At 43.5% G+C, this 25,264-nt stretch overlaps 1 protein-coding gene across 7 annotated transcripts in view; it reads right to left on the minus strand.

The window, feature by feature from the left end:
* Positions 1–25,264, minus strand: part of UNC5D (unc-5 netrin receptor D) — a 647,952-nt gene that overhangs the window by 253,261 nt on the left and 369,427 nt on the right. For all 7 annotated transcript variants that reach the window (XR_008377393.1, XM_053578669.1, XM_053578673.1 and 4 more), the window contains exon 2: positions 19,292–19,510. Coding sequence is in view for 6 of the 7 variants with exons in the window: in XM_053578669.1 (XP_053434644.1) it covers positions 19,292–19,510 (219 nt within the window). In the remaining variant the exon portion in view is untranslated. The remainder of the gene's footprint in view (positions 1–19,291; positions 19,511–25,264) is intronic.

The following is a 25,264-nucleotide window of genomic DNA, read 5'->3' on the forward strand; positions in this document are numbered from 1 at the left end:
GATTCAGCTCCTCGGTGGTTTTTGTGGGGATTTTGACTGGGCACAACATTGTGTGCATTGGCCGGGAAGATCCCCCAGGACCCCCTGAGGACATCCGACCCGAAGAGCCGACGATACGTGGTAAGTGTTTGTCTTGTCTATTGTGCTAATTTTTTTGTATTGAAGGTCTGTGCATGGTGTGGTCGGTGTAAAGTCAAGGTGCATGCACTGGAGGCTGCCGGCCAGGAGAGCCGCAGAGATGTCCCGGCCTCTTAGGAAGTACGAAACTTAGTGTATATTGTACAGGTAATCCCACCAGACTGGGACGAGGATACCCCAGGGTGTGGTGTGGAAGAAGTGGTTTTTGTGCCCAGGCAATTTCGCGGGTCGCTCCCACAGTACGGTCAGAGACCGTCAGATTACTTTTGGTTTTGTTTCCACTGACCGTCTGTCTGGTTTGTCTTTTTGTGTGCCGTGTGTTTCATTGGTGTCTTTGTGTGGTTGTGGCTGGCCTTGACGGGGCGACTCTGATTTAGACAGTAACATGGGACAGACTCAAACAACCCCCCTTTCCCTTTTCCTTGACCATTTCTCAGACTTCAAGTCCAGGGTGCAGGACCTAGGACTCATGGTGAAAAGAACTAAACTCATCACTTTTTGCAGCATGGAGTGGCCAACTTTCAACGTTGGCTGGCCTCCCGAGGGAACCCATCATTTTTCAGGTTAAGGACATTGTCTACTGCTTACGGACCGGTCATCCCAACCAGGTTCCGTACATTACCACTTGGATGGATTTGGTGAAAGATCCCCCTCCTTGGCTCAAGGCTCTTTTGCCTCCAGCAGATAATCACTGCAACAGAACGGCAGTTCTTGCCATACGCGAGAAGCCCCTCACTGAGAAACCCAAATCCAAACCCTCTGCACCGCTTTACCCTGTGTTACAGGACAGTACGGACCAGGATTTCTTTTGTCCTCCTCCGTATCATCCTCTCGCCCCTCCACAAGTTGCTTCTCCACCTCCTGGAGAGGAGGCAGTGGGGGATCCAGCTGCAGAAGCTGAGCCTGCAGCTAGACCTGGCGCTGGGAGCCCACCATACACGAGGCAGCGGGCCCAGCGAGAGGCGAATGCTGACTCGACTGTCCTTCCTCTGAGGGCTGTAAGCCCTCCAGATGCACATGGGGCACAAGATTTTTATTACTGGCCCTTTGCCACAAGTGAGCTGTATAACTGGAAAATGCAAAACCCTACCTTTTCTGAACAGCCTAGTGTGTTAGTTAATCTTTTAGATTCTGTTCTCTTTACTCACCAGCCTACCTGGGATGATTGTGAGCAGCTTTTACAGGTGCTCTTCATTACAGAAGAGAGGGAGAGAATTCTGTCGGAGGCTCGGAAGTCGGTCGTGGGTGCAAATGGGGCTGTGACCACTAACCCTGCTGAGATTAATGCTGTTTTCCCCCTTACCTGCCCTGATTGGGACTTTCAGGGAATGATCAGACGAGTCTCTGAGTCTACCGCCAGACTCTAATGAGGGGTCTCCAGAAAATGGCCCATAAGCCGACTAATTTGGCTAAGGTAGGGAATATGCTGCAGGAAAAGAATGAATCTCCCACTGCCTTCTTAGAGAGGATCATGGAAGCATTCCGTACTTATACTCCCATGAATCCTGAGGAAGATTACTGCAAGGCTGAAGTAATCATGGCCTTTGTTAATCAATCTGCTCCTGATATCCGAAAGAAACTTCAGAAAGTAGATAGATTGCCTGAGAAAACTTTACAGGATTTGCTTGCAGTGGCTGAGAAGGTTTACAGTAACAGAGAGACACCAGAAGAAAAGCAGACTCGCGTTCAGGCCAAACAAACTCATGATTTGGCTAAAAGCCTGCTGGCTGCCACAGCTGCCGAACCTAAAGATCAGCAGGCTCCACTGAAGAGATTGACCACTGAAGGTGAGGAGAAACGCTGGGAGGGGGGACGCAGACGCTTACAGAGAAACCAGTGCGCCTACTGTAAGGAGATAGGACACTGGGCCAGAGAGTGTCCTAAACGGAGAGCCGGTAAGCCTGTCCCCCATGGTGAAGCCTGCATCTTGGAGATGGGGGAATTAAGTGGTTAGAGGGGTCAGGGTTCAGCACCCTTCCCTGAACCCAGGGTAACCCTCAAAGTGGAGGGGACACCGATTGATTTCCTTGTGGACACTGGCACCCAGCATTCAGTGCTTTTAAGGACCAAGGAAAACTAGATACAAAGAAATCTTGGGTCCAAGGGGCAACTGGTATAAAGCAATATTCATGGACTACCCGAAGAACTATAGACTTAGGCACGGGCCGGGTATCCCATGCATTTATGGTTATTCCAGACTGCCCATACCCCTTACTTGGAAGAGACCTATTAACCAAAATCGGGGCTCAGATATCTTTTAGGCAGAATGGCCCCCAGGTAACAGATGGGCAAGGGCGACAAATACAAGTTCTGACTGTTCAGGTAGAAGATGAGTATGCGCTCCACCAAACACCCCATGGAGCCCCAGCTGACATGAGCGACTGGCTCCACGCTTATCCGTTGACATGGGCGGAAACAGGAGGGATAGGGTTAGCCCTTTATCGGCCTCCGGTCTCAGCAGAACTTAAGCCGGGAGCAGAACCCATAAAAGTGAAGCAATACCCAATGGCCGTAAAGGCAAAGAGGGGCATAATCCCACACATAAGAATTCCTCCTTCAGGCGGGCATTTTGATCCCCTGCCAGTCTGCTTGGAATACCCCCCTGTTGCCTGTTAAGAAATCCCTTACAAATGACTATCATCCAGTACAAGATTTACGAGAAGTGAATAAGCGGGTAATGGACATCCACCCCACATATACACTTCTCAGTGCTCTGTCACCGACTCAAAAGTGGTACACAGTACTAAATCTAAAAGATGCCTTTTTCATTCTGTCTCTAGCCCCACAAAGCCAGGCTATATTTGCTTTTGAGTGGAGCGATCCAGAGGAGGGCATCAGTGGACAACTGACCTGGATCCGCCTGCCCCAAGGCTTTAAAAACTCTACGACCATCTTTGATGAGGCTCTACATGCAGATTTAGGTGAATTTTATAAATCTCACCCTGGCTTGATCCTTCTTAAGTACGTAGATGATATATTATTAGCAGCCGCCACAGAGCACAATTGCCTGCAAAGAACAAGAGATCTGCTTACTATTCTGGGAAACATGGGATATCACGCATCAGTGAAAAAAGGCCAAATTTGTCAGCAAAATGTGACTTATTTAGGGTATGTGCTTAAAGATGGCCAGAGATGGCTAAGTGAAGCCAGCAAGCACACTGTGCTTGGAATTCCTGTTCCCACTACTCCCAGGCAAGTACGGGAATTTCTGGGGACGGTTGGATTTTGTAGACTGTGGGTGCCGGGGTTTGCAGAAATGGCTAAGCCCCTCTATGAGGCCACTAAGGAAGGACAGCCCTTCCAATGGACAGAGGAAAGCGATCAGGCATTTAACAATCTTAAGACTGCCTTGCTAACCTCCCCTGTGCTAAGTCTCCCTGATATCACCAAACCTTTCCATCTATATGTGGATGAACATAAAGGGGTGGCAAAGGGGGTACTAACCCAGACTCTGGGACCCTGGACCTGCCCAGTAGCTTACTTGTCTAAAAGACTCGATCCAGCTGCCTCAGGGTGGCCCCCTTGTCTACGTATTATAGTGGCTACTGCTCTCCTAGTGAAAGATGCCGATAAACTCACCTTGGGGCAGGAACTGTTAATAACAACCCCTCACACCATTGAGGGAGTTTTGAAGCAGCCCCCAGATCGGTGGATGAGTAATGCACAGCTGACTCATTACCAAGATCTTCTTCTGAATCCACCGAGGATTCAGTTCTTGCCCAGTACAGCTTTGAATCCTGCCACTCTTCTGCCCAACCCGGATGCAGAGGTACCGCTGCATCACTGCCAAGATATACTGGTGCGAGTCCACAGCCTCCACAAGATTTGACCTATCAGCCGCTGCCGGACGCTGAGGAAACCTGGTACACGGACGGCAGCAGCTTTGTGAAAGACGGACACAGGTATGCAGGGGCGGTGGTTTCAGAGACTGAAACGTTGTGGGTTGAACCTTTTACAAGCAGAACTTCTGCCCAATGAGCAGAACTTATAGCCCTTACTAAGGCCTTAGTACTGGGAGAAGGGAAGAAGGTCACATCTATACAGACAGCCGTTATGCATTTGCCACGGCCCATATCCATGGAGCCATATACCGAGAGGGGATTACTGACAGCAGAGGGAAAAACAGTAAAGAATAAGCAAGAAATAATAGACTTCTTGACAGCTATCTGGTTGCCGAAAAAGTTGGCCATCATTCACTGTCTGGGCCACCAGAAAGGAAATTCCCCAGTGGCCAGAGGGAATCGCCGAGCCGGTGAAGTAGCCAAGGAAGTGGCTCTTACAATGGCCCAGGAGCTAATTCTCCATTTGCCAGATCCAGGGACACCAGTGTTACCTGAAAAACCCAAATATTCCCCTCAGGACCTGGCTTGGCTCCACACTATTCCTCAGGCCCATTGCCCATACAAATATAATGGCTGGTGGCGCACTGCAGATGGCAAGACTATTTTCCTGGCACAGTTAGGAATGGAAGTGCTCCAACGCATGCATCAGGCCACTCACATGGGCAACAGAAAGTTAAAAGATCTAGTCCGCCATGCAAAAATTAAAATAGAGCGCCTAGACACCAAGATAGACCAAATCATCAGGGCCTGTAAAGTCTGCCAGCTCATGAATGGCAGAGCGGGCCCTGCTGCTCCGGGAACCCAAGAACGAGGAGACAAGCCTGGTGCATATTGGGAAGTGGACTTCACAGACGTCAAACCAGGTTGGTATGGATATAAATATCTTTTGGTCTTCATTGATACCTTTTCTGGGTGGACTGAGGCATTTCCAACAAAGCATGAAACCGCCCAGGTGGTGGCGAAGAAACTGCTAGAAGACATCTTCCCCAGGTATGGACTACCAGCCCTGCTAGGCTCAGACAATGGCCCTGCCTTGGTATCACAGATAATGCAGGGGGTGGCTACGGCTCTGGGAACTACCTGGAAATTGCACTGGGGATAGGTAGAAAGAATGAAAAGAACTCTAAAAGAGACGTTAACCAAATTAACTCCTGAGTCTGGTGGAGACTGGGTGGATCTCCTTCCCTTTGCTTTATATCGGTTGAGAAATTCTCCCTATTAGCTAGGGCTTACTCCTTATGAGATACCATATGGAAGATCACCCCCCATCATTCCTAACATTCGTATAGATTTAATAACTGAGGCAGATGATGAAAATTTCCTCCTCTCCCTTCGGTGTTACCAGCAGGTACAGAAAGAGTGTTGGCGCCGCCTGCAGGCTACTTACGAGGCTGGTCCCGTACCTGAGCCCCACAAGTTCTGACCTGGCGATTGGGTCTGCGTAAAAAGGCATCGCCGAGAGACTTTGAAACCCCGGTGGAAGGGCCCATATGTCGTGATCCTGGCAACACCCACCGCTCTCAAAGTAGACGGCATCGTCTCCTGGGTACACCACACCCACGTGAAACTTGCAGACCCGTTCGCCATCCAAGAAGACTGCATTCCTCAATGGAGAATCCAGCAGGCCGAAGGCAAACCTTTGAAACTCAAACTAAAGCGCTTCCCACCTACTCGCTGTTAATATTGATTGTATGTACCCCTTTGAATGCCTTTCCTTACCCTAATCCCCATCAGCCATATAATGTCACCTGGTATGTCTATGGGGGACCCATGCAGGGGTGGTTCGGGGGCACCTTTGTCTGAACTGCTGACTAAACACTGTTGAATGCTACATGGGGTATCCATCCTAAAAACACTTGGTACCCAGATTTATATATAGACCTAGATCAAGTAGTGGGACTCATGCCCAGTACCTGGAGCCCTCAACACAGCTTATATTATGTGTGCCCAGGTCATAAAACAGACAAGTGTGGGGGAAAGAACTATTTTTTCTGTCAACATTGGAGCTGTGTATCCACGGGTCAGATCTGGTGGACACCACCGAATACCCCGGACTTAATTACAGTAAAGAGAAGTCCTGGTCCTTGGTCATATACGGTCGGCAGAGACAACTGCCGGCATACGGGGCTCCTCGGGGAATTAAGATTATGTGACCCAGTGAGCATTCAATTCACTAGCCTTGGGAAAAATAGTTACACCACCTGGGAAGTAGGAAAAATTTGGGGACTCCATTTATACAGCCACACTTGAATGGCAGGCTTTAACGGTGCTGTACATGACAAGGGAGGGTTCATTAAGATAAAAGTGGAATACAGACCAGTTCCTGATAAACCCGCCCGAGTTGGGCCTAATAGTATCCTCCCTTACCCAGCTAACGTTCAAGTATTTTCCAGGTTGATCACTCGTGCCCCTATGACGTCCCCATCGCCATCCAATGCTAATGAAAACGGTGGTCAATTTACATACCTGGACCCAACATGGGACCTGCTTACCAGTACGTATCAAGTGTTAAACTTAACTCGGCCAGACCTAACTGCAGCCTGTTGGCTCTGTCTCAGTGTAAAACCTCCTTATTATGAAGCTGTTGCCATCCACGGGCAATACACTACTGGAGACACCACAGCCTGCAGATGGCATCAAAACCACCCTAGACTTACTGTTCAGACAGTAGTGGGAAAGGGCTTGTGTGTTGGAAAGGTACCCATTTCCCACCAGCATTTATGTAATGCTACTAGCCCATGGGATGGAGCCGGGTATCTGATACCCCCGCGCGATACCTGGTGGGCTTGTTCAACAGGTTTGGCTCTGTGTATACACGAGGGGATTCTAAATCAGAATGATGATTATTGTGTCCTGGTACAGCTTATACCAACAGTAATCTATCATAAAGAAAGTGAAATACTTCAGAAATATTTAGGTACCTTGAGCCCAGCCCCACGAAAGAAACAGGAGATAATCACCGCTCTCACTACTGCCACTTTATTAGGGCTAGGGGTAGCCGGGGGTGGGACTGGATGTCGGCCCTAGTCTTCCAGAACAAGAATTATGGTGCCCTCCGGGATGCAATTGATCTAAATATTCAGCAATTAGAGAAATCTATTACTCTTCTTCAAGACTCTTTGACTTCTCTATCCGAAGTAGTCTTACAAAACCAGAGGGGACTGGACTTACTGTTCCTCCGGCAACGGGGGCTATGTGCCACCCTAGGGGAGGAGTGTTGTTTCTACGCTGATCATGCGGGGGTCGTGAAAGAATCTATGGCACTTGTCTGAGAAAGCCTGCGCCAACGTAAAATAGAAAGAGAAAATGGTCAGAGCTGGTATGAGTCCCTGTTCAATTGGTCCCCCTGGTTAACAACTCTGATATCAGCAGTTGCAGGCCCTCTAATAATATTAGTTACTTCTAACTATAGGCCCTTGTATTATCAACAGGCTCATTACATTTGTGAGAGAACGTGTAGGGGCTGTACAATTAATGGTTCTTAAAGGCCAGTACCGGCCCTTAGCAGAACAAGAAATGATGGACACACAGGTGTAGGAGCAAGGCCCATGATTGGGCCTTTAATTTACAAGTAGAGGGGGGAATGAAAGAACCAGACCAGCGCCATCTTAGGAGTTAAGTTTTGCGCCCCCAACCCCCACCATTTAGTTTCACCTTCCAGGCAAGCCCAGGCATCATGAGACAACTGCCCACCAATTAGGGACCCTTCCCCCCACCTAACCAATCCAGAAGCACCCCCTTTGTTTCAAGCTGTGCACGCCCACCTGCTGCGCGGGACCATAAAAACCCCCTGCTCCAGAGCTCGGGGCTCTTGGCTTAGATCTGTTGTAACGGTGACCCTGGGAGTCCAAACTTGAACTTGCAATAAAACAGCTCTTTTGCTTTTGCATAGGATTCGGCTCCTCGGTGGTTTTTGTGGGGATTTCGACTGGGCACAACAAAATCAGAATGAATTGAAGACCTAAAACTATAAAACCACTAGAAGAAACATTGGGGAAATTCTAGGACACTGGTCTAAACAAACTTTTTTTTTTTTTAAGATCTCAAAAGCACAGGCAAGAATGGACAAAGGGAATTACACAAGCTACAAAGCTTCTGCACAGCAAAGAAAACAATCAGCAAAGTGGGCACAGAGGCTGTCTCTAGTGGTGTGCAGTGTGAGAGCTTCACAGAGGAGGTGGATTAGGGCTGTGGGCTCTGATTAATTGGTTGTTTTGCATATGAAAAGCAAGCCAGCTGTTTGGGACATCTAAGAATTAGCCAGCCCTGGGCCAGGAGGGCAATCCCTGTAGGGTCAGTGAGACACCAACTAGGAATCATGATTACAGAGACCAAGCCACATGCTGTGCTTGGTAAAGCATCAACTGTTGGCCATGGCCCCCACCCCATAAGATCATAACTGATCTCACTTGCTTCTCGTGAGCAAGTTCTGCAATCCCTCCTTCAGACTAACTCCAGGTGGGAGGAAAACCCAAAGTCATGATGTTAAGATTAGGAAGCACCAAGTATAGAGTATAAATGTCTTAACACAATAATTAAGTAAATGAGGTGAAGGATATATTAACTAGTTCGATGTAAGCATTCCAAATTGTACATAAAATCAGCACATTGTACCCCATAAATGCATTAATATATATCTGATCTTTGTGTTTATGACTTAATAATAATAATAAAAAAAAAAGATTAGGAAGCTCAGTTACCAACAGAGTCTCTCCATCAGTGAAGCAATTGAGTACAGGCCGACCGTCCCAAGCATGGTGTTATCCTCCCTACCAGCCACATTAGGGCGTCAGGCTTCTGTAAAAGGTCACAAGTGACGTTACTGTCCCACAAAAAGTACATTAGTACTCCGGATTATGGCTTCTTTCTCTAACATGAGGCCTTTAGTTTTATCAAAGCAGAAGAATCTTTGGAAAATCATCAATACTTTGTATCTACTAGACTTTTCCCTTCTGTATATGAAATAACTAATGAATGCAATGAATATTTTATTAAAAATTACTCAAATATTCACTTCTCTAGTGATATGTATGTACACACATGTATCTGCGTACGTATACACACATTTATATGTGCAGAATATCGATATCTATGGACACACGAGGTCTACCACGTTCACAAACTCATTCTTGAATGTGTTGAATTATCACCAAGGTCACCTTCGAAGCACTCCCCTTGGAAACGTATACACCGATGCCAGTGCCTGAAATGACCAGAGTCATTGTCTCCTAAGGTCTCACAATTAAGTTTGAGGACTTGTCTGCAAGCACTTACATTGGCAGCACATGCAAACTCAGTGACGTTTCCTAGCCTTGGTACATCAGTGTCTCACAGCTATGTCTGTGTCGATGTACGCCGGTGTCTTGCTGAGTGGCATTCATTATTGTTGTGGTGTGTTTTGGTGAGCCCTATGACAGCAGCTCTGATGGTCATCCCAGAAAGGGTTCCAAAATTGCTTTGAATGGTGGACTAGGTGCTGGTGTTGGTGCACAGCTTCCCAAGGGGGGTACTTCAAGGGTGACCATAGTGACATTCAGCAATAAGGCATGTAGCCCTTTTCCTAGGATGAGACTGTGAACTTGTCAGACCTGGTACATATATATACATGTAATAGTATACATAGTTTTGTACACGATACACTTGTATACACAGAGGACACACCCATGCAAGAACAGCCAAGGTAAGTAGCTCTTCTTAAGGAAACCCAGCTCCCATCTCCCCTCCACTGAAGGCCACCCAACAGCGGCACATGCACAGACAGCTGTCCAGCCGCATCTTCTACATTTCCATAGACCGCAGCTAACTTACTCATAGAAAATGCTACAGGGAGGCAAATACCCCAACAAATAAAAAAAAAAAAAATGGCATCTCACAAAAATGAGCAGCATTGCACCCGATAACTTGCCTAACTCTAATAAACACAGAAAAGTCCACCCCTTTAAGTTATTGAGAAAATTACAACCATCAGCCTTTGTTATGGAGTAGAGTCTTATAGAATATAAAAATATGACTGTGGTATGGATATGCTAATCAGCCTTCTACGCTGTGGGCTGGTTTAGCTGTGGATAGACTAATGCTGGCAGCAGATGAGTAATTGCTCTTATGTCTAAACATCAGGGAGCAGCACAGAGCTTCATCATTTGTCAGCTTTATTTGTTTAAATGAGAAAAATGCTGACAGCAGTTATTGCTATAATCCGTTTACTTTTCAGATAGGAAACACTAGTTACTCTTAGCAGGTCTAATCCTATTGGGAGACTAAAAGTTAGAGAAATTTTAAACTAATTGAAGGTGTATGATTCACCATTTAAGGAAGGGAAATGTATGAAGGAGAACAGGAAGGAAAAGATGGAAAGAGAATTAACATATTTTATTTCTGGTCACCTTTGAATAAAAGGGCTGTCATCTCAGTCTAAGATCCTAACACGTTCTGGAAAAAATAAAGACTTCTGGACTAGCCTTTAACATTCAGCACCAGGCCACCTCAAGCTGGTACTACTGACAGGTGGCCCTGAGCCTGTTACCACCTGCTCATGACCACATTGACCCAAAGCCTGCTGGCAACATCCTTCCTGTCCTGGTTAGTGCTACCAACCAGTTCCCAATTACTCCCAGTGACCTGGGGAAGAGCTGGACACAGCTCTCAAATGCTCCCCTGCCCTCTCTCCGCCTCACGCCCTTCAGTCACGTGGACGCTCTGACTTACTGACTGGAAACACTGGATTCAGCACAGAAAGGAGAGGCCCTCTTCTCCTCTAAGATGTTTCTCTCACCCCAACCACACAGGAGCAGGACACGACGAGCCAGCTGGGTTTCCTGGTGGGTTGTTTTCTCATCTCTGCATCTGTTTTCCCTGGCTCCTCTTCCCCCAACGCTGTACCTCACTCCTACTCTGTACCCCATTTTCTACATTGTAATGATTCATGGTTGTCTGGGAGAATGATCCAGGGAATGGTTATCTGGCTTTTCATCATAAAAGCTCTAAAGCACAAATCCAGCATAACTTCTTGAGTAGCACAGGGCCCTGCTCAGTTCTCTGGGAGAGAAAACAATGAACTTCTTATGAAAAGCAACAGTCTCTTGCCTTCAAGATCTTTCTCTGACAGACCATCATGTGTCTAAGTAGTTCAGCCCTTCTCACACCTGGACCCTTCTTACTATCTCCTGAGCAGACATAAAACAGCCCATTCAATGGAAAGGATGGGCTGAGTCCACCACTCATATAAGAGAATGCTTTCCACTTGCCTCTTAACTGGTTCAAGACTACAGCCTAGAAAACATGCTTAAACAATGGGGAGTAGTTCATGTTCTGAATATCACCTTAATATTAATTAATATTTGCATATTATATTTATTAAATGCCATCACATACAGAATCTTCTTTCATCTAATGCTATGTTACTATTATTTCTACTTTGGTATCAATATTACTACTGTGCCCCAGGTGCTATACTATGTGAGATAGATCAAAGATGTCATAACATTTATAATACATATTTATTTGAAAAAATAATTACTGAATGTCTCATATGGACCTGCTGAGGCTATTATGATCAGCAAATGATCAAAATCTCTGCCCTCAAAGAGCTTCCTCCTGAGGCATTTCAAATCTGTTCCAAAAAGGCTGCGTGACAATTGCTAAGAAGCCAGAAACACAGATTGCTGCTACAAGTTCACCTAAGAGGGGCTTCTGACCTCTTCACGGGATCAGGGAAAGCTCTGGAGGTGGGTACCATTCTCCCTAAGACCAAAGCACTGACCTCATCCAACATACAGCTTAGTTTCTAGAACAAAGCTCTAGGATTCTGATAAGAACACATGACTCTGACAAATATTTCAAGTTTCAAAAACTGAGATATAGGGAAGAAATGTCACGGAGCTGAGCCTCCACATCTCGGGGGAGTTTAGATGTCCTTGGGCCCATATGCTACCAAAAGCAGTAAGTTGAATATAGATCATTAAAAGGCAGAATGATATTTCATTTTACTGGCAGATGATTAATTAGGGCTAAATATCTTTTACCACCTCATCCTAGCAACAAGATAAAAAAGTATTTTGACAAAAAAGTCATGCTTTGAATGTGCCTGTACACTCTGCCTAATGAATGCTCCTTAGTTTTCCCAGGATAATAAGCACTCCACGTATTCCTCAGAAGTACCCCAAGTTCAGTCTTAAGTATGGAAATAAAGAACACACCCAAGCTCTCCAGTTTCTTCCATACCAGAGATTAGAATTAATCAACTCAGAGGTGTGTGGCAGAGGAAAACAAATTAATCTGATAATGTTGTCTGATATTAGCAAGACGGGAAACATACGAGAGGCCCAAGTGGACATGGCAGACTCCCTTAGAGCTGGTCTCCCATCACTGACCCACCCCCACGCCACATTCACAACACTGAGGGAAACAAAGCCACGATTCCCAACTCTGTGGCTCTCAGCGATGACCTTTCATCCCTGTAGCCACTGAAATCACCTCCTGCTCGTCACTTATGACCTGAGGTCAGGGAAAATAGCACCCCACTTGTTTCACCCACTGCACTCCTACCAAGGGCTCTGAGAGTAACACAAAGACAGGTTGGAACCTGAAGGAATGAGGCACGTGCAAATAATGCCATGTTATTCTCTGGAGGACAAATATTTACCCTTGTAAATAATATTAACCCTGTGTCTCTGTGGAACTGTAAAAGCACATCATCATGTATTTATTTTTTCAATCATAATTACTAGCTACACACCTAATTCAAAAAAATAATAAAATACCAATTTTATATTTAACATCAGAGGCTATCTTTTTATTTATATTTTTTCAGACAGAATCTTGCTCTGTTACCCAGGCTAGAGTGCAATGGCATTATCATAGCTCACTCCAGCCTCAAATTCCTGGGCTCAAGTGATCCTCCTGCCTCAGCCTCCCAAGTAGCTGAGACTGTAGTACTCTACCTTGCCTACCTAATTTTTCTTTTCTTTTTTTTTTTTTATTTGTAGAGACATGGTCTCACTTTTGCTCAGGCTAATCTCAAATGGGTGACCTCAGGAATCCTCCTATCTCAGCCTCTCAGAGTGCTAGGATTATAGGTGTGAGCCATCTGGCCTGGCCAAGAGCTAACTGTGATAGAATGCTTGTTATCTGTGAGTCCCACGGATAAGGGTGTCGTGTATATTAGGTGCCATAATTCTCCCCACAATGAAGGCAGATATCATTACTATTACCATCTCATACAAGGGGAAACTGAGGTGAAAGGAAGCTAAATAACACGTGTACCCCAAAGAGTTTGTAAATGAAGAGCCAGATTTCAAACATGGTGCCATCTAACATTAGAACCCATGCTCTTAACTACTACATTATCATCCCATACCTGTGTGTATGTATTTGGGTTTTTTTTTTTTTTTAGATCTTTTCATTCTCACTTCAAAAAAATAGTCATACCTCTTAATGTTCCATGAACAGAAAAGACTGAAAAATTGAAAGACAGTAGTTAAGAAATAATGTGTTTGGAACAACTCTCTGGTCAATATTAGGAACTATTATTAAATCACATAAAGTGAGTAGCTGCTACCACGGGTGAGGGCAGAATTAGGGTAAATGGTCTCTATTTTTCTTCTTGCAGGAAAGGTTAAATTAGAAATAAGAGACAAGGCCTTCAAACTCTGCCATAGGCTATGGAGAGAATTCATAATATTTTCCTAAAACCTTTTTAAATTTCCAGTCTTTTCTCTGAGAACCACAGCAATCAACAAGATGACATCCAAGGAGAATGTGTCCCCACAGACTAAAAGTGGGACACCCGAGAGACTGTTTCTGTGTTATGTGGTCTACAGTACATGCTTTTCAAACCTACTCTGGCCCTCTGTGAATCGCTGAGGGCAACTTCAAAGTCATGGTTTTCTGGAAAATCCTATATTCAAATCCCTATCACCAGCACAGCAAAGTTCTGAGTTATAAACTTCTAAAATGTAACAGATTATTATGTCTTGTCCTCTTTTTCTCAACATAATCCGTTAACCTTTTATCCCCAGAGAGTGACTCCAGTTGTTTTAAAAGGAAACCCTCAATGATATTCTTTAAGAAGAAAAAATAGTAGTTTACCAGAGTTGAGATTTTTCCCATAACAAATGGAATATGCATTAGCACCCTCATTAGAGTTCAATGTCTCTGAGGTAGAATCAGGCAAGAGCCACAGAGCAGAGTTAAGGGGAACTCCGGTTTTTATTGAACTATAAAGAAGTGGTTTAGCTTATTGATGACTTCAGCTTCCCACAGGCAACATCGTCTTAATTGCCTACATGTGTTGGGGTGGTTGTCGGCTGTTGTGTATGAAGAGGTGTGCGTCTCCCAATTATACCAAAGCTCTTAATTTCCATGTTACCGAACATTTCCACCCCTTTTCACAGGAGCATGATTCTTGCTCCAGATGTTAACAGAGGAACACCACAAGGAAGAAGAGTTCCCATATTTCCAAATGAAATGAGGCACAACAAATGAAAGAGGATCCCTTGGCTTGTGCAGAGAGCTGAAAGTGCACATTACTAAGAGGTATAGCCTTGTCTGTGCAAGCCCAGTAACTCACGTCAAATAAATGGTACTTTCTGCAGGAAAGAACTCTAGCTCTGGGTTTTCCAAGCTAAATTGCATGAAAACATACAATCCTTTTTCTTCTTATTTGAACTGTTAGATGACGGGGCTAAATTACCAGAAAGACCAAAGGCAGTTTGCAGCCTTTAACAACTGAAAGGACTTATTGCTTCCAATTTAGGAACACAAAAGATTCTGTGCCCACTCCAAGCACTCCAAGGTCCTATAGGTTTCCCATTAGTTCTGTGAAGAAAGCAAACCAGTAAATGCACAGACTATCAAAATCCTCTAGAATTTCAGAAACGGAGAACACATTTTCCAAAGACATAAGGGAGTTACTTCCAACAGGACTCCAAATAACATGAACAGCTCTCTCTCCCTGGTCAAATGTGGTCCTGCTGTCCTGGGCTTCTAGGTTCCATTAACTTCTACTGGATTGGCAGGAATTATTTTACAGATCCAGTCAAAAGCCATTAAAAGTCTGTAAAGGCAGCCAAGCCCTCTTCTCCAGCTCTGCCTGGGAACACCCAAGGGAGGTCAGGCGTCTATTTTTCAATGCCTGAGGCCATTTTGTTTCCAACCTTCATTGTACTTACGTATTTGGTTTGGGCTACATATCTCCACTCCCCTTGCTCTTGTTTCCAATATCCCACTATTAATACAGAGTTTAGGAAACATTTGTACAGGGTGGTAGACAGAGATTTTCATTAACTACACAGAATAAATCTGTTTAGGGAGAGACCTTGCTTTCCTATTGATTCACTCAAAATGATTTAGAAGAAAAGGTTGTGCTTATTAAATTCTTTTCAAAAGGTAACTGTTAAAATTTAAATTCTTTCTCAACAGCTTTAATAGAAAGTGGCATATAATTTCTTCAGATTTTGTCATTTATGAATTTTGTGTTCTGCCCAGTTCCTCTGAAACGTGACTTTGGGGAGCCTTTTTTAATTAAAAAAAAAAACAAAAACAAAAACAAAAAACGAGTAGCGGGGAGGAGATTTCTACATCTAGAGAATGTAATCAGCGATTCTATCCCTGTGATTTGGAGCTGCCTAGAAACGCTGGGGGAATTAAAAAGGAGAAACAATAACAGAACAGAATGTTGTGAAATTACGAGAGGGTGCACTGTTCCGCTGGTTTGCAATACTCATCAAGAGGACTTTAAATGAGAATGGATATAGGATTTTCTAGCAGTGCTACCAAAAACGGCTGGTCGTTTTCCACTCTTCTTTCGCTGTTCTTTGTATCTTTCATTTAGGACATTTTGCCCAATGGGATTCTGCTGTTTTGAGCTCATTACTAGGCACAATCCAGGAGAGACATCTGAGGATGTGACATACGGCTTCACTGAACCACTGGTATTCGAACCTTTTTTAGTTGGATTAATTGACTGTAAGATGCACAAGCTTTCACATTCTCCCATTGTTTTGTAGGGTACTGCTATGTACATATTGTTCCCTTCATTGCCCTCTCTTAAATTCTAGAGTCTTCCTCTGAGTTTTTCATGCCAAGTTGAGTCTGCTAGAGTCTCTGACTCAATCTCTCCCAATGATAGGTCCATCTGCCTGTCTACCCTAGGTCCAAATCTTTGGGGCACAAAGCCAGAAACTTCTATGACACCAAGATTCAATTTGTTCTCTTTTATCCCCTTGATTATGCCAAATCCTCCTTTCAAAAAGGAAATTGTACCTGCATCCTGGAAAAGTCTTTTTCTTTGTTACAAACTTTGGTCTAACAATGCCAGAAGCATGGAATAAATACAGATTGGCCTTTGTAGAGGTGTCAGAAATGGTCAGGAATAAAGCAATTCTAATGGGATATGTTTAGGATTATACACATGAGCCAGTGAAACACTAAACAGATTCACGATGGGACATGGTGAGCTGTGGCCTGTAATCCATTCTTATATCAGCAAGAGAACTTGTCCATGCTTTGGTCTGGAAGGAAAATGTAGAAACCATAGGCTAAATGGCTTGTAGCATTTAAAGAAATTGACCTGAAGTAGAAATCAGGAGATCTGGGTTATGGAAATAGCTATGCTGTAAACTAGTGGTATCTCTTGGACCTTAAGATTTTTAATGTATAAAAACATGGCTGTTAGATGCTAAGTTCTTTTCCAGTCCTCGCACTTAGGTTCCAAGATTCTAAGCATGGTCTGGTCTAAAGAACATCTCTGACACAGATACTTTTTATTTTCTTTTTCTTACTAGTTCCAGTCTGGAATGAATAGGAAACTGTGACAGGGCTTTAAAGTGTTGCTCTGCACTGAAGTTTTATATTTACACTGCAATCCTGCATTGGCTCAGAACTGTACGCTAATTAGTGCTGTCATATATGCGTTAAGTAGACTGTTTAGTTCTTTGCCCTTTTCTTTACTGACTCTTAAGCAAACCAAGTATTACATAAAGTTCTTTTTGAAAAATTTTCTCCTTTAGCTTTGGAAACAGAATACTCTGGTTATTTTTATGGGACACTGACATTCCTCCCTTCTTGACCCTAGAAGAGATATGTCTCTGGATCCGTTTCCTTTGTCATACAACCTCTTCTCTCTTTTCAAATCCTCCATCTCCACAGCTTCATTCTTTACCAAAAGATCACTGATCTCTTCATTCACCTCATGAGTACCTGACATTCAAATGATCAAGTCAATTTGTTTACCTGTCAAGGAATTATTTATATTCTAGTTCTTATTTCTGGCCCCCCACACACTCTAGGAGCAGAGCTTACGTCCTCTCACCTGATCTATCCAAGTCTCCTCACTCTCATGTGTGTTTCTCCTTACCAACGCCGCAGCCCGATTCATCCTGTACTCCCACACATCGATACAATCAGTCACAACCATCACCCCAAGAACCAAGAAACTAAGTGAAAAACGCCACACTCTGGCATTAAGGCCTTTCATGCCATTGATTAAACTAAGTTTTCTAGCTACTGTCTACCATCCTCTTATATTAACTTTACATTTCTTTTGCTTTTTTAAAGGACAAAAATCTCACTACTTTGCCCAGGTTGGTCTCGAACTCCTTGGCTCAGGTGATCCTCCTGCCTCAGCCTTCTGAGTAGCTGAAACTACTGGTGTATATATCTCTGTGTCCTGCTCCCAATTTCACATTTCAACCAAATCAAACTTCTTGCAGAATGTACTATGTATAGTAAGTTTCTTCATTTACTAATGTTTGTGGGCTTCTCGTCACTGAAATTCCTCTTTCCTCCACGTAATGTAACACCAGTGATGCTATTTCTGTGTTCATCAATGTCCCTTTCAAATACTGTCAATTCTACCAGACCTTCTCTGATGGTCCTACTTAGCTGTGATTTTTTTCTTCTGAAATTCTCCATAACATCATATACCTCTCTTTATCCTATTAGGATAATTCCATTTGTACCACACTACTAGGGGTGTATTTATCTCATACCTATAGGTAGGTGTAAAGCTCACCTATGGACTATAACTTATCTCTCTTGAATACTCTAAAATGCCTACCAAGGATATTGAAAAACACTGGTATATAGTTAGTAAATTAAACTGACTTGAAACTTCCTAATTATATTGAGATTTTATGACTTCTGCAAAATCCAACATCTAGAGATCCAACCATCTCAGGAATAGTAAATCAATGATCTAAACCAGTATTTTTCCATCTTTTTTATCTCACGGCACACTTAAATTATGTCGGTCAAAAAACAAGTTAAAAAAAGAATATACTTACTGTGCTTTGCATATCTTTTGAAAATAATTTAATTAATGAACTTTGAAAATTTTCACGGCACACCTGAGATCCTCTCATGGCTCATCAATGTGCCCTGGCACATGGGTTGATAATCACTGGTCTGGAGCATGAGCAGACTGGATTGAGTCTGAGTAACCAAAATTCAGAAGCATATACTATTTCTCTTATGTGCTATAATATTAAAAAATTATGCATTTTGAAGGTTCAGAGTCAAATTATTTTGCTTAGAAATCCAACACAAGCACTTAGTTTACCGAATCTCTTTGAGTTTCAGTTTCCTTGTCTGTATGAAGGTAATAATAGCATTATCTACCCTGGAGGAAGCTGCGGTACAGACCCCGACAATGCCTGTGAGATGCTGAAATCAGGCTTGTATATAATGAATGTTTCAGAAACATTAGCTAGTACGATCACAGTTTTCATCATCAGGCAAATTAGCCAAACTAATAAAGTAAAGATTGTCCTCAAATTTGTTTATACTGGAGATCCCGCTAGAATATAGTAATCTAATTTGGGATCTGCTACTATATGGTAGTCAGAAAAACTCACAGAGAACTTAGAAACCACCAACAGTAAAGGAATGAAGAACAAAAGAACACCTGGGAGGAAAGATTAAAGATGCTGGAATTATACTGCTTTAAAAAAGGGTTTGTAAGATTTCATGTTTGTCTTCAAAAATATATAGAACTCAGCAAATTAAAACAGCGACTGCCTGATTTTATTTCTGGTGAGAATATTAACTCTAATACAGAGTTAGATTTTTAAAGTTATAAAGAACCACCAAAAAAAAAAAAGTCTTAATATCATAATGGAATAGGCTGCCAAGGTAGCTGTGGAGTCATTTAAAGATAAGATTGTGTCTTTTATGTCTGGAGTGTTATAAACATGACCTAATTCAAATATGGCAGTGGGGGTGGTGGGGCTGGGGGTGGTTTCTATAGTCTTTACTAGACACAGAACATGAATCTGAAGAGCTACCATGGCTTCTTCTCATAGCCCCACACTCACCTGAGCTCTCGTCCAGACTCTCCTCAGAGACGTGCTCATTTTGATGGACCCACTCGCCATTGCATTTGAAGAAAATCTGCATGGCTGGCCTTGCTTTGCACCGGAGTGCAATAGGGTTACTCTTGATGATGTAAGCATCATCTGGCTCCTCTATGAAATGAGGCAGTGTTCCCGGAGCTGATGGGATGGACTCAGGAAGGACTTCACTGTTGTCAGCTCCTACAGAATTGAAAAGGACATCAGAACAGTTTCCACTGCTACCATGTAAACAGAACACAGTGTCAGTCCCACATCAGCCCTAAGGGTCTGTGCTGAAAAACTTGGCATCATTTCAACACAGCATGCTTGTGTACGTAAATGGTCTTCCATGATATAGCCTGCTTGTGTAGGTGAATGGTCTTCTGTAATACAACCTGCTTGTGTAGGTGAATGGCCTTCTGTAATACAGCATGCTTGTGTAGGTGAATGGTCTTCTGTAGTACAGCATGCTTGTATAGGTGAATGGTCTTCTGTAGTACAGCATGCTTGTGTAGGTGAATGGTCTTCTGTAATACAGCATGCTTGTGTAGGTGAATGGTCTTCTGTAGTACAGCATGCTTGTATAGGTGAATGGTCTTCTGTAGTACAGCATGCTTGTGTAGGTGAATGGTCTTCTGTAATACAGCGTGCTTGTGTAGGTGAATGGTCTTCTGTAATACAGCATGCTTGTGTAGGTGAATGGTCTTGTATAATACAGCGTGCTTGTGTAGGTGAATGGTCTTCTGTAATACAGCGTGCTTGGGTAGGTGAATGGTCTTGTATAATACAGTGTGCTTGTGTACGTGAATGGTCTTGTATAATACAGCGTGCTTGTGTAGGTGAACGGTCAGCTGTAATACAGCATGCTTGTGTAGGTGAACGGTCTCCTGTAATACAGCATGCTTGTGTAGGTGAACGGTCTTCTGTAGTACAGCGTGCTTGTGTAGGTGAACGGTCTTCTGTAGTACAGCGTGCTTGTGTAGGTGAACGGTGTTCTGTAGTACAGCGTGCTTGTGTAGGTGAATGGTCTTCTGTAGTACAGCGTGCTTGTGTAGGTGAATGGTCTTCTGTAGTACAGCGTGCTTGTGTAGGTGAATGGTCTTCTGTAGTACAGCGTGCTTGTGTAGGTGAATGGTCTTCTGTAGTAAAGCGTGCTTGTGTAGGTGAATGGTCTTCTGTAGTACAGCATGCTTGTGTAGGTGAATGGTCTTCTGTAGTACAGCATGCTTGTGTAGGTGAATGGTCTTCTGTAGTACAGCATGCTTGTGTAGGTGAATGGCCTTCTGTAATACAGCATGCTTGTGTAGGTGAATGGTCTTCTAGAAGCTCAACTAGCAGGACAGGGGAACGTCCAGCTGAACACAACTTCAATATTATTTGAAAAATTGCAATGATAAATATAGGACACCTCAAACTTCTGTTTTGAATCTGAACATCTTTTCAGAAAGAACTTAGATAAATATCTGTGGGGCAAGAGTCTAAATCTCGAGATTCACTCCAGTGAGTTGCAGTGGATTCAATGAGAACCCTAAGCTGCCTCAAGACGTTAAGAAAAACGTGAGAATACAAAATCCCAAGACCAGAGATGTTGGCGTGGATGTGGAGAAAAGGAAGCACTTCTACACTGCTGGAAAGATGTTTGGAGAACACTTAGAGATCTAAAAATAGATCTGCCATTCAATCCTATAATTCCTCTACTGGGCATATACCCAGAAGACCAAAAATTACATCACAACAAAGATATTTGTACCAGAATGTTTATTGCAGCCCAATTTATAATTGCTAAGTCATGGAAAAAGCCCAAGTGCTCATCGATCCACAAATGGATTAATAAATTGTGGTATATGTACACCATGGAATATTATGCAGCCTTAAAGAAAGATGGAGACTTTACCTCTTTCATGTTTACATGGATGGAGCTGGAACATAGTCTTCTTAGTAAAGTATCTCAAGAATGGAAGAAAAAGTATCCAAAGTACTCAGCCCTAGTATGAAATTAATTTATGGCCTTCACATGAAAGCTGTAACCTAGTTACAACCTAAGAATAGGGGGAAGGGGCAAAGGGAAGGGAGGGAGGGAGAGGAGAGAGGGGGATGGAGGGAGGGTGATTGGTGGGATTACACTTGTGGTGCATCTTACAAGGGTATATGTGAAACTTAGTAAATGTGGAATGTAAATGTCTTAACACAATAACTAAGAAAATGCCAAGAAGGCTATGTTAACCAGTGTGATGAAAATGTGTCAAACGGTCTATAAAACCAGCGTATGGTGCCCCATGATCGCATTAATGTACACAGCTATGATTTAATAATAAAAAAAAAAAGAAAAGAAAAACGTGAAAATAGATGTTGTACTTCCCCAAATGTGTGTGTGAATGGTAGTAATGAAGGTGGAGATCTCAGTCATAGGATACATTCCAAACATTCCAAACTGCCTGCTTCCTTCACCTATGAGACTTTAGAATTAGCCTGACATTCTGCTTTAGGTAATTCACCAACTTATTGTTTTTAAAAAGGAATGTGAGTTCACACTGCTTGCCTTTTGCCTGCCCTCTGTCCCCCTAGCACTCACCCCTTCATGATGTACTATGGATTCACCACCAAGGGCAAGAACTAAAGCAAATTACTAAAACAGCTCTGACCTTGCCATTAGTAGCTTTAATTACATCTGTTCAATGGAAAGAAACAGGCTGGGCATGATGGCTCACCCTATAATCTCAGCACTCTGGGAGGCTGACTGCTTGAAGCCAGGCATTGGAGAATTGCCTGGGCAATGTAGTGAGACCCCATCTCTATGAAAAATTTTTAAGAATAGACAGGAGTGGTGTGCATCTGTAGACCCAGCTACTCAAAAGGAGAACTCAGAAGTTTGAGGCTACAGTAAACTATCATGCTGTTGCAATCCAATAATAGAGTAAGCCCAGTTCTCCTCCATCTCCCCAAAAGGAAGAAATAAGATATGGTTCTCCTCTAAGCACAGGGAACTGATAAAAAAAAGAGAAAAAGGGAAAAGCTGCAGCCAAGACTTCTGTTTTCTTGCCTCTTCACTATGCTTAGAAAAGAACTCAAACCCCAGGAAATGACCACAGATCACAGGCAGGATAGTCTGACTGCTGAGCATATGAGAGGCCCACGAAGAGTGGTGTGTTGTTCCCTCCAAAGGTCATTCCACTGAACAAATAAAGCAAGGATTCCAATACCAAGACCAGCTATGCCCTGGAGAAGGTAGTTCCCACCAAGACCAACCAGTCTCTAGGACTAAACCAAGGGACCCAACCAAGTGAACTAATGGAAAAACAATTGCAGTCATCAGACCGAACTCTCAGGAGAGTGTCAAAGGAAGAGGGGCTGCAGCTAGGACCTAGCCTGCCTCTCTGTCAGTGCAATACAGACGAGCGCTATGATGGCTGAAGCTTAAATCAATAAGCATTGTTAAAGAGAAACCTAGGTCATTAATATGTTCTATGTATCTAATGGAGGCTGGCGGTGGCTGCTCACGCCTGTAATCCTAGCACTCTGGGAAGCTGAGGAGGGTGGATTGCTTGAGCTCAAGAATTCCAAACCTGCCTGAGCAAGAGAGAAACCCCCAACTCTATTAAAAACAGAAAAATTAGCCAGGCTTTCTGCTGGATGCCTTTCGTCCCAGCTACGAGGGAGGCTGAAGCAGGAGTCTGAGACTGCCGTGAGCTAGGCTGACACCAGAGCATTCTAGCCTGGTCAACAGAATGAGACTCCATCTAAACAAACAAAAACCTATAAAGAGAATTCTGAAATATAAAAAAGAAGGGGGGGCTTGGGCTTGCAGAAGTATTTGGAATAAGGAAGAAAATAAGAGACACTGAGTTATAAAAATAACCACTAGGGACCCCCAAGCACCATTCACCACTGCCATGAATTCAATGCATCTATAGCCTGATTCTCCCAAATAAGATGTTTTTCCCATTGAATATATCAACTTAAGGGGAAAAACAGCCTCATATAACAAATAATTTAAGGCATCTATAAACCTTGAAATATATTTGCAATGCAAGCGTACCTCATATGTAAGTAAAAGGGAGTATCAAAAAATTGTAAAGCAAATATTCATTAACAAGTAAGGTCGAACAATTTATGTCATAAAAGTACAATAAAGTCACCCAGAAAATAAACTGTGCACCTATCACAAGGAGTAAGGGAATTTCAGGATAGAATCTAAGGTGTGTGTTTTATTAATGTTTTAAATTTTATTTACAATGGACTTTATGAAATATATATAAATTTATTTTCTTATTGACTGCTCATGCCAATTTCCATCTTCAGCAACTACCAAGTCCCTGCAGGCTTTCCTAAATCCATGCATTAGCAGAAATGACAAAAACATTAAAAGATTTTATGTGGGCATCAAATGCACACACTCCCATCAGGAGCTTTAGTCCAGCTTCCTATTGTATAAAAGGGTCACTTGATAGAGAATACATCCCCAAACCCACAGTGGAAGCCTGAGAGGACAGGCAGAGACACACATTTTGAATGATGAATTTCTGCTTAACTAGTAATAATATATGAATGTGTCTGAAATAACTATCTGAATGAGGGAAGGGATGGGGAAAGGGCTATAAATAATGACCTCTTATAGTGAGACCACATTTATCCAGCATAAATAAAATGCCAAATAAAAGAACAAAAGTACTCAGTTATAAGATAAATCAAATTTTACCCATCCAGCTCACAAAACAGAGATCTAAGAGCAATTAGGTTGCTCCTCCCGCCGTTTTAATGAAAGCTCGTTAGGGAAAGCGAGTTCAGGCTACATTTGAAACAAGGCAGGAGAGTGGAAGGGACAAGTGTGAGACTAAGTGTCCCTGCTTTCAAGGGACCTCCCTTACCATCTTTGTGTGTATTTTAATAGAGATAAGGGGGAGGGGAAGAGGAAGGAGGGGGAGGGTCAGACCTTAGAGATAAGGGGGAGGGGAGGGGGAGGGGAAGGGGAGGGATGGGGGAGGGTCAGACCTTAGAGATAAGATCCTGCTCCGTCACCCAGGCTGCTGCACAGTGGCGCCATCATAGCTCACTATAGCCTGGAACTCCTGGGCTCATGTGATCCTCCCATCTCAACCTCATGAGTTACCTGGGACTACAGGCATGTACCACAAGGCCTGACTAATTTTTCTATTTCTCATAGACAAGGTCTCATATATTATCCAGGATGGTCTCTGACTCCTGGCCTCAATCAATCCTGCCCCCTTGGCCTCTCCAAGCACAGGAGTTACAGAATTAAGCTACTACACCCAGCCAAGGATCGATCTTAATGTTCAGAGGAGAAAAAGGTAGAATGTAACCCTATGTCTTAACTACCACTGAAGCAACATCAAAATCACGTTGCATAAGAAAAAGGACTGAGATACAAGAGAACAAGGAACATTAGTATGGCAGTGGTGAGAGACTGCAGCCATGATGTATTTGTATAAGTGTAACCATTTTTTGCATCCTTCCAACAAATAAATGAGGTTAAGTATAAACTGCTTACTGGGAATTTTTTTCAGAGAGCTTTGTATATAGAGCAAAGTGTTGGGAGTGGTATTTAGAGGTATGTCCAACACTGCTAATCCCTAACACTGTGGGACTCCCCTCACACCCCAGTCCCTCATGGGGTCAAGGGGTCAGGCTCTAATGCAGATGCAGCAAAGCCCGCCCAGAGTGGGCTCCCTCACAGCCAGAAGGTGGGATGTGAAGCCTCCCTGTAGGAGGACACCCCTTCCCCAGCTCAGGGGACCAGAAGTCACCTTCCTCCCGTCTCTCTCACTCTAGGGACAGACACTGAGGTGCTCAGCTCCACCTGGTGGTTTGGGAATAAATCTTCAGGAAATTCTCAATTACTCAAGTAAAAGGGGAGAAAAAGGAAGAGGAACTAAAGTGTAAACATCTAAGGGGCTTGTAAGTTGCTGACAGATCCTGTTCTTTGGAACGGGAGGAAGG

Source organism: Nycticebus coucang, chromosome 24 (genome assembly GCF_027406575.1).
Source record: "Nycticebus coucang isolate mNycCou1 chromosome 24, mNycCou1.pri, whole genome shotgun sequence".
In the NCBI taxonomy this organism is placed as follows: domain Eukaryota; kingdom Metazoa; phylum Chordata; class Mammalia; order Primates; family Lorisidae; genus Nycticebus; species Nycticebus coucang.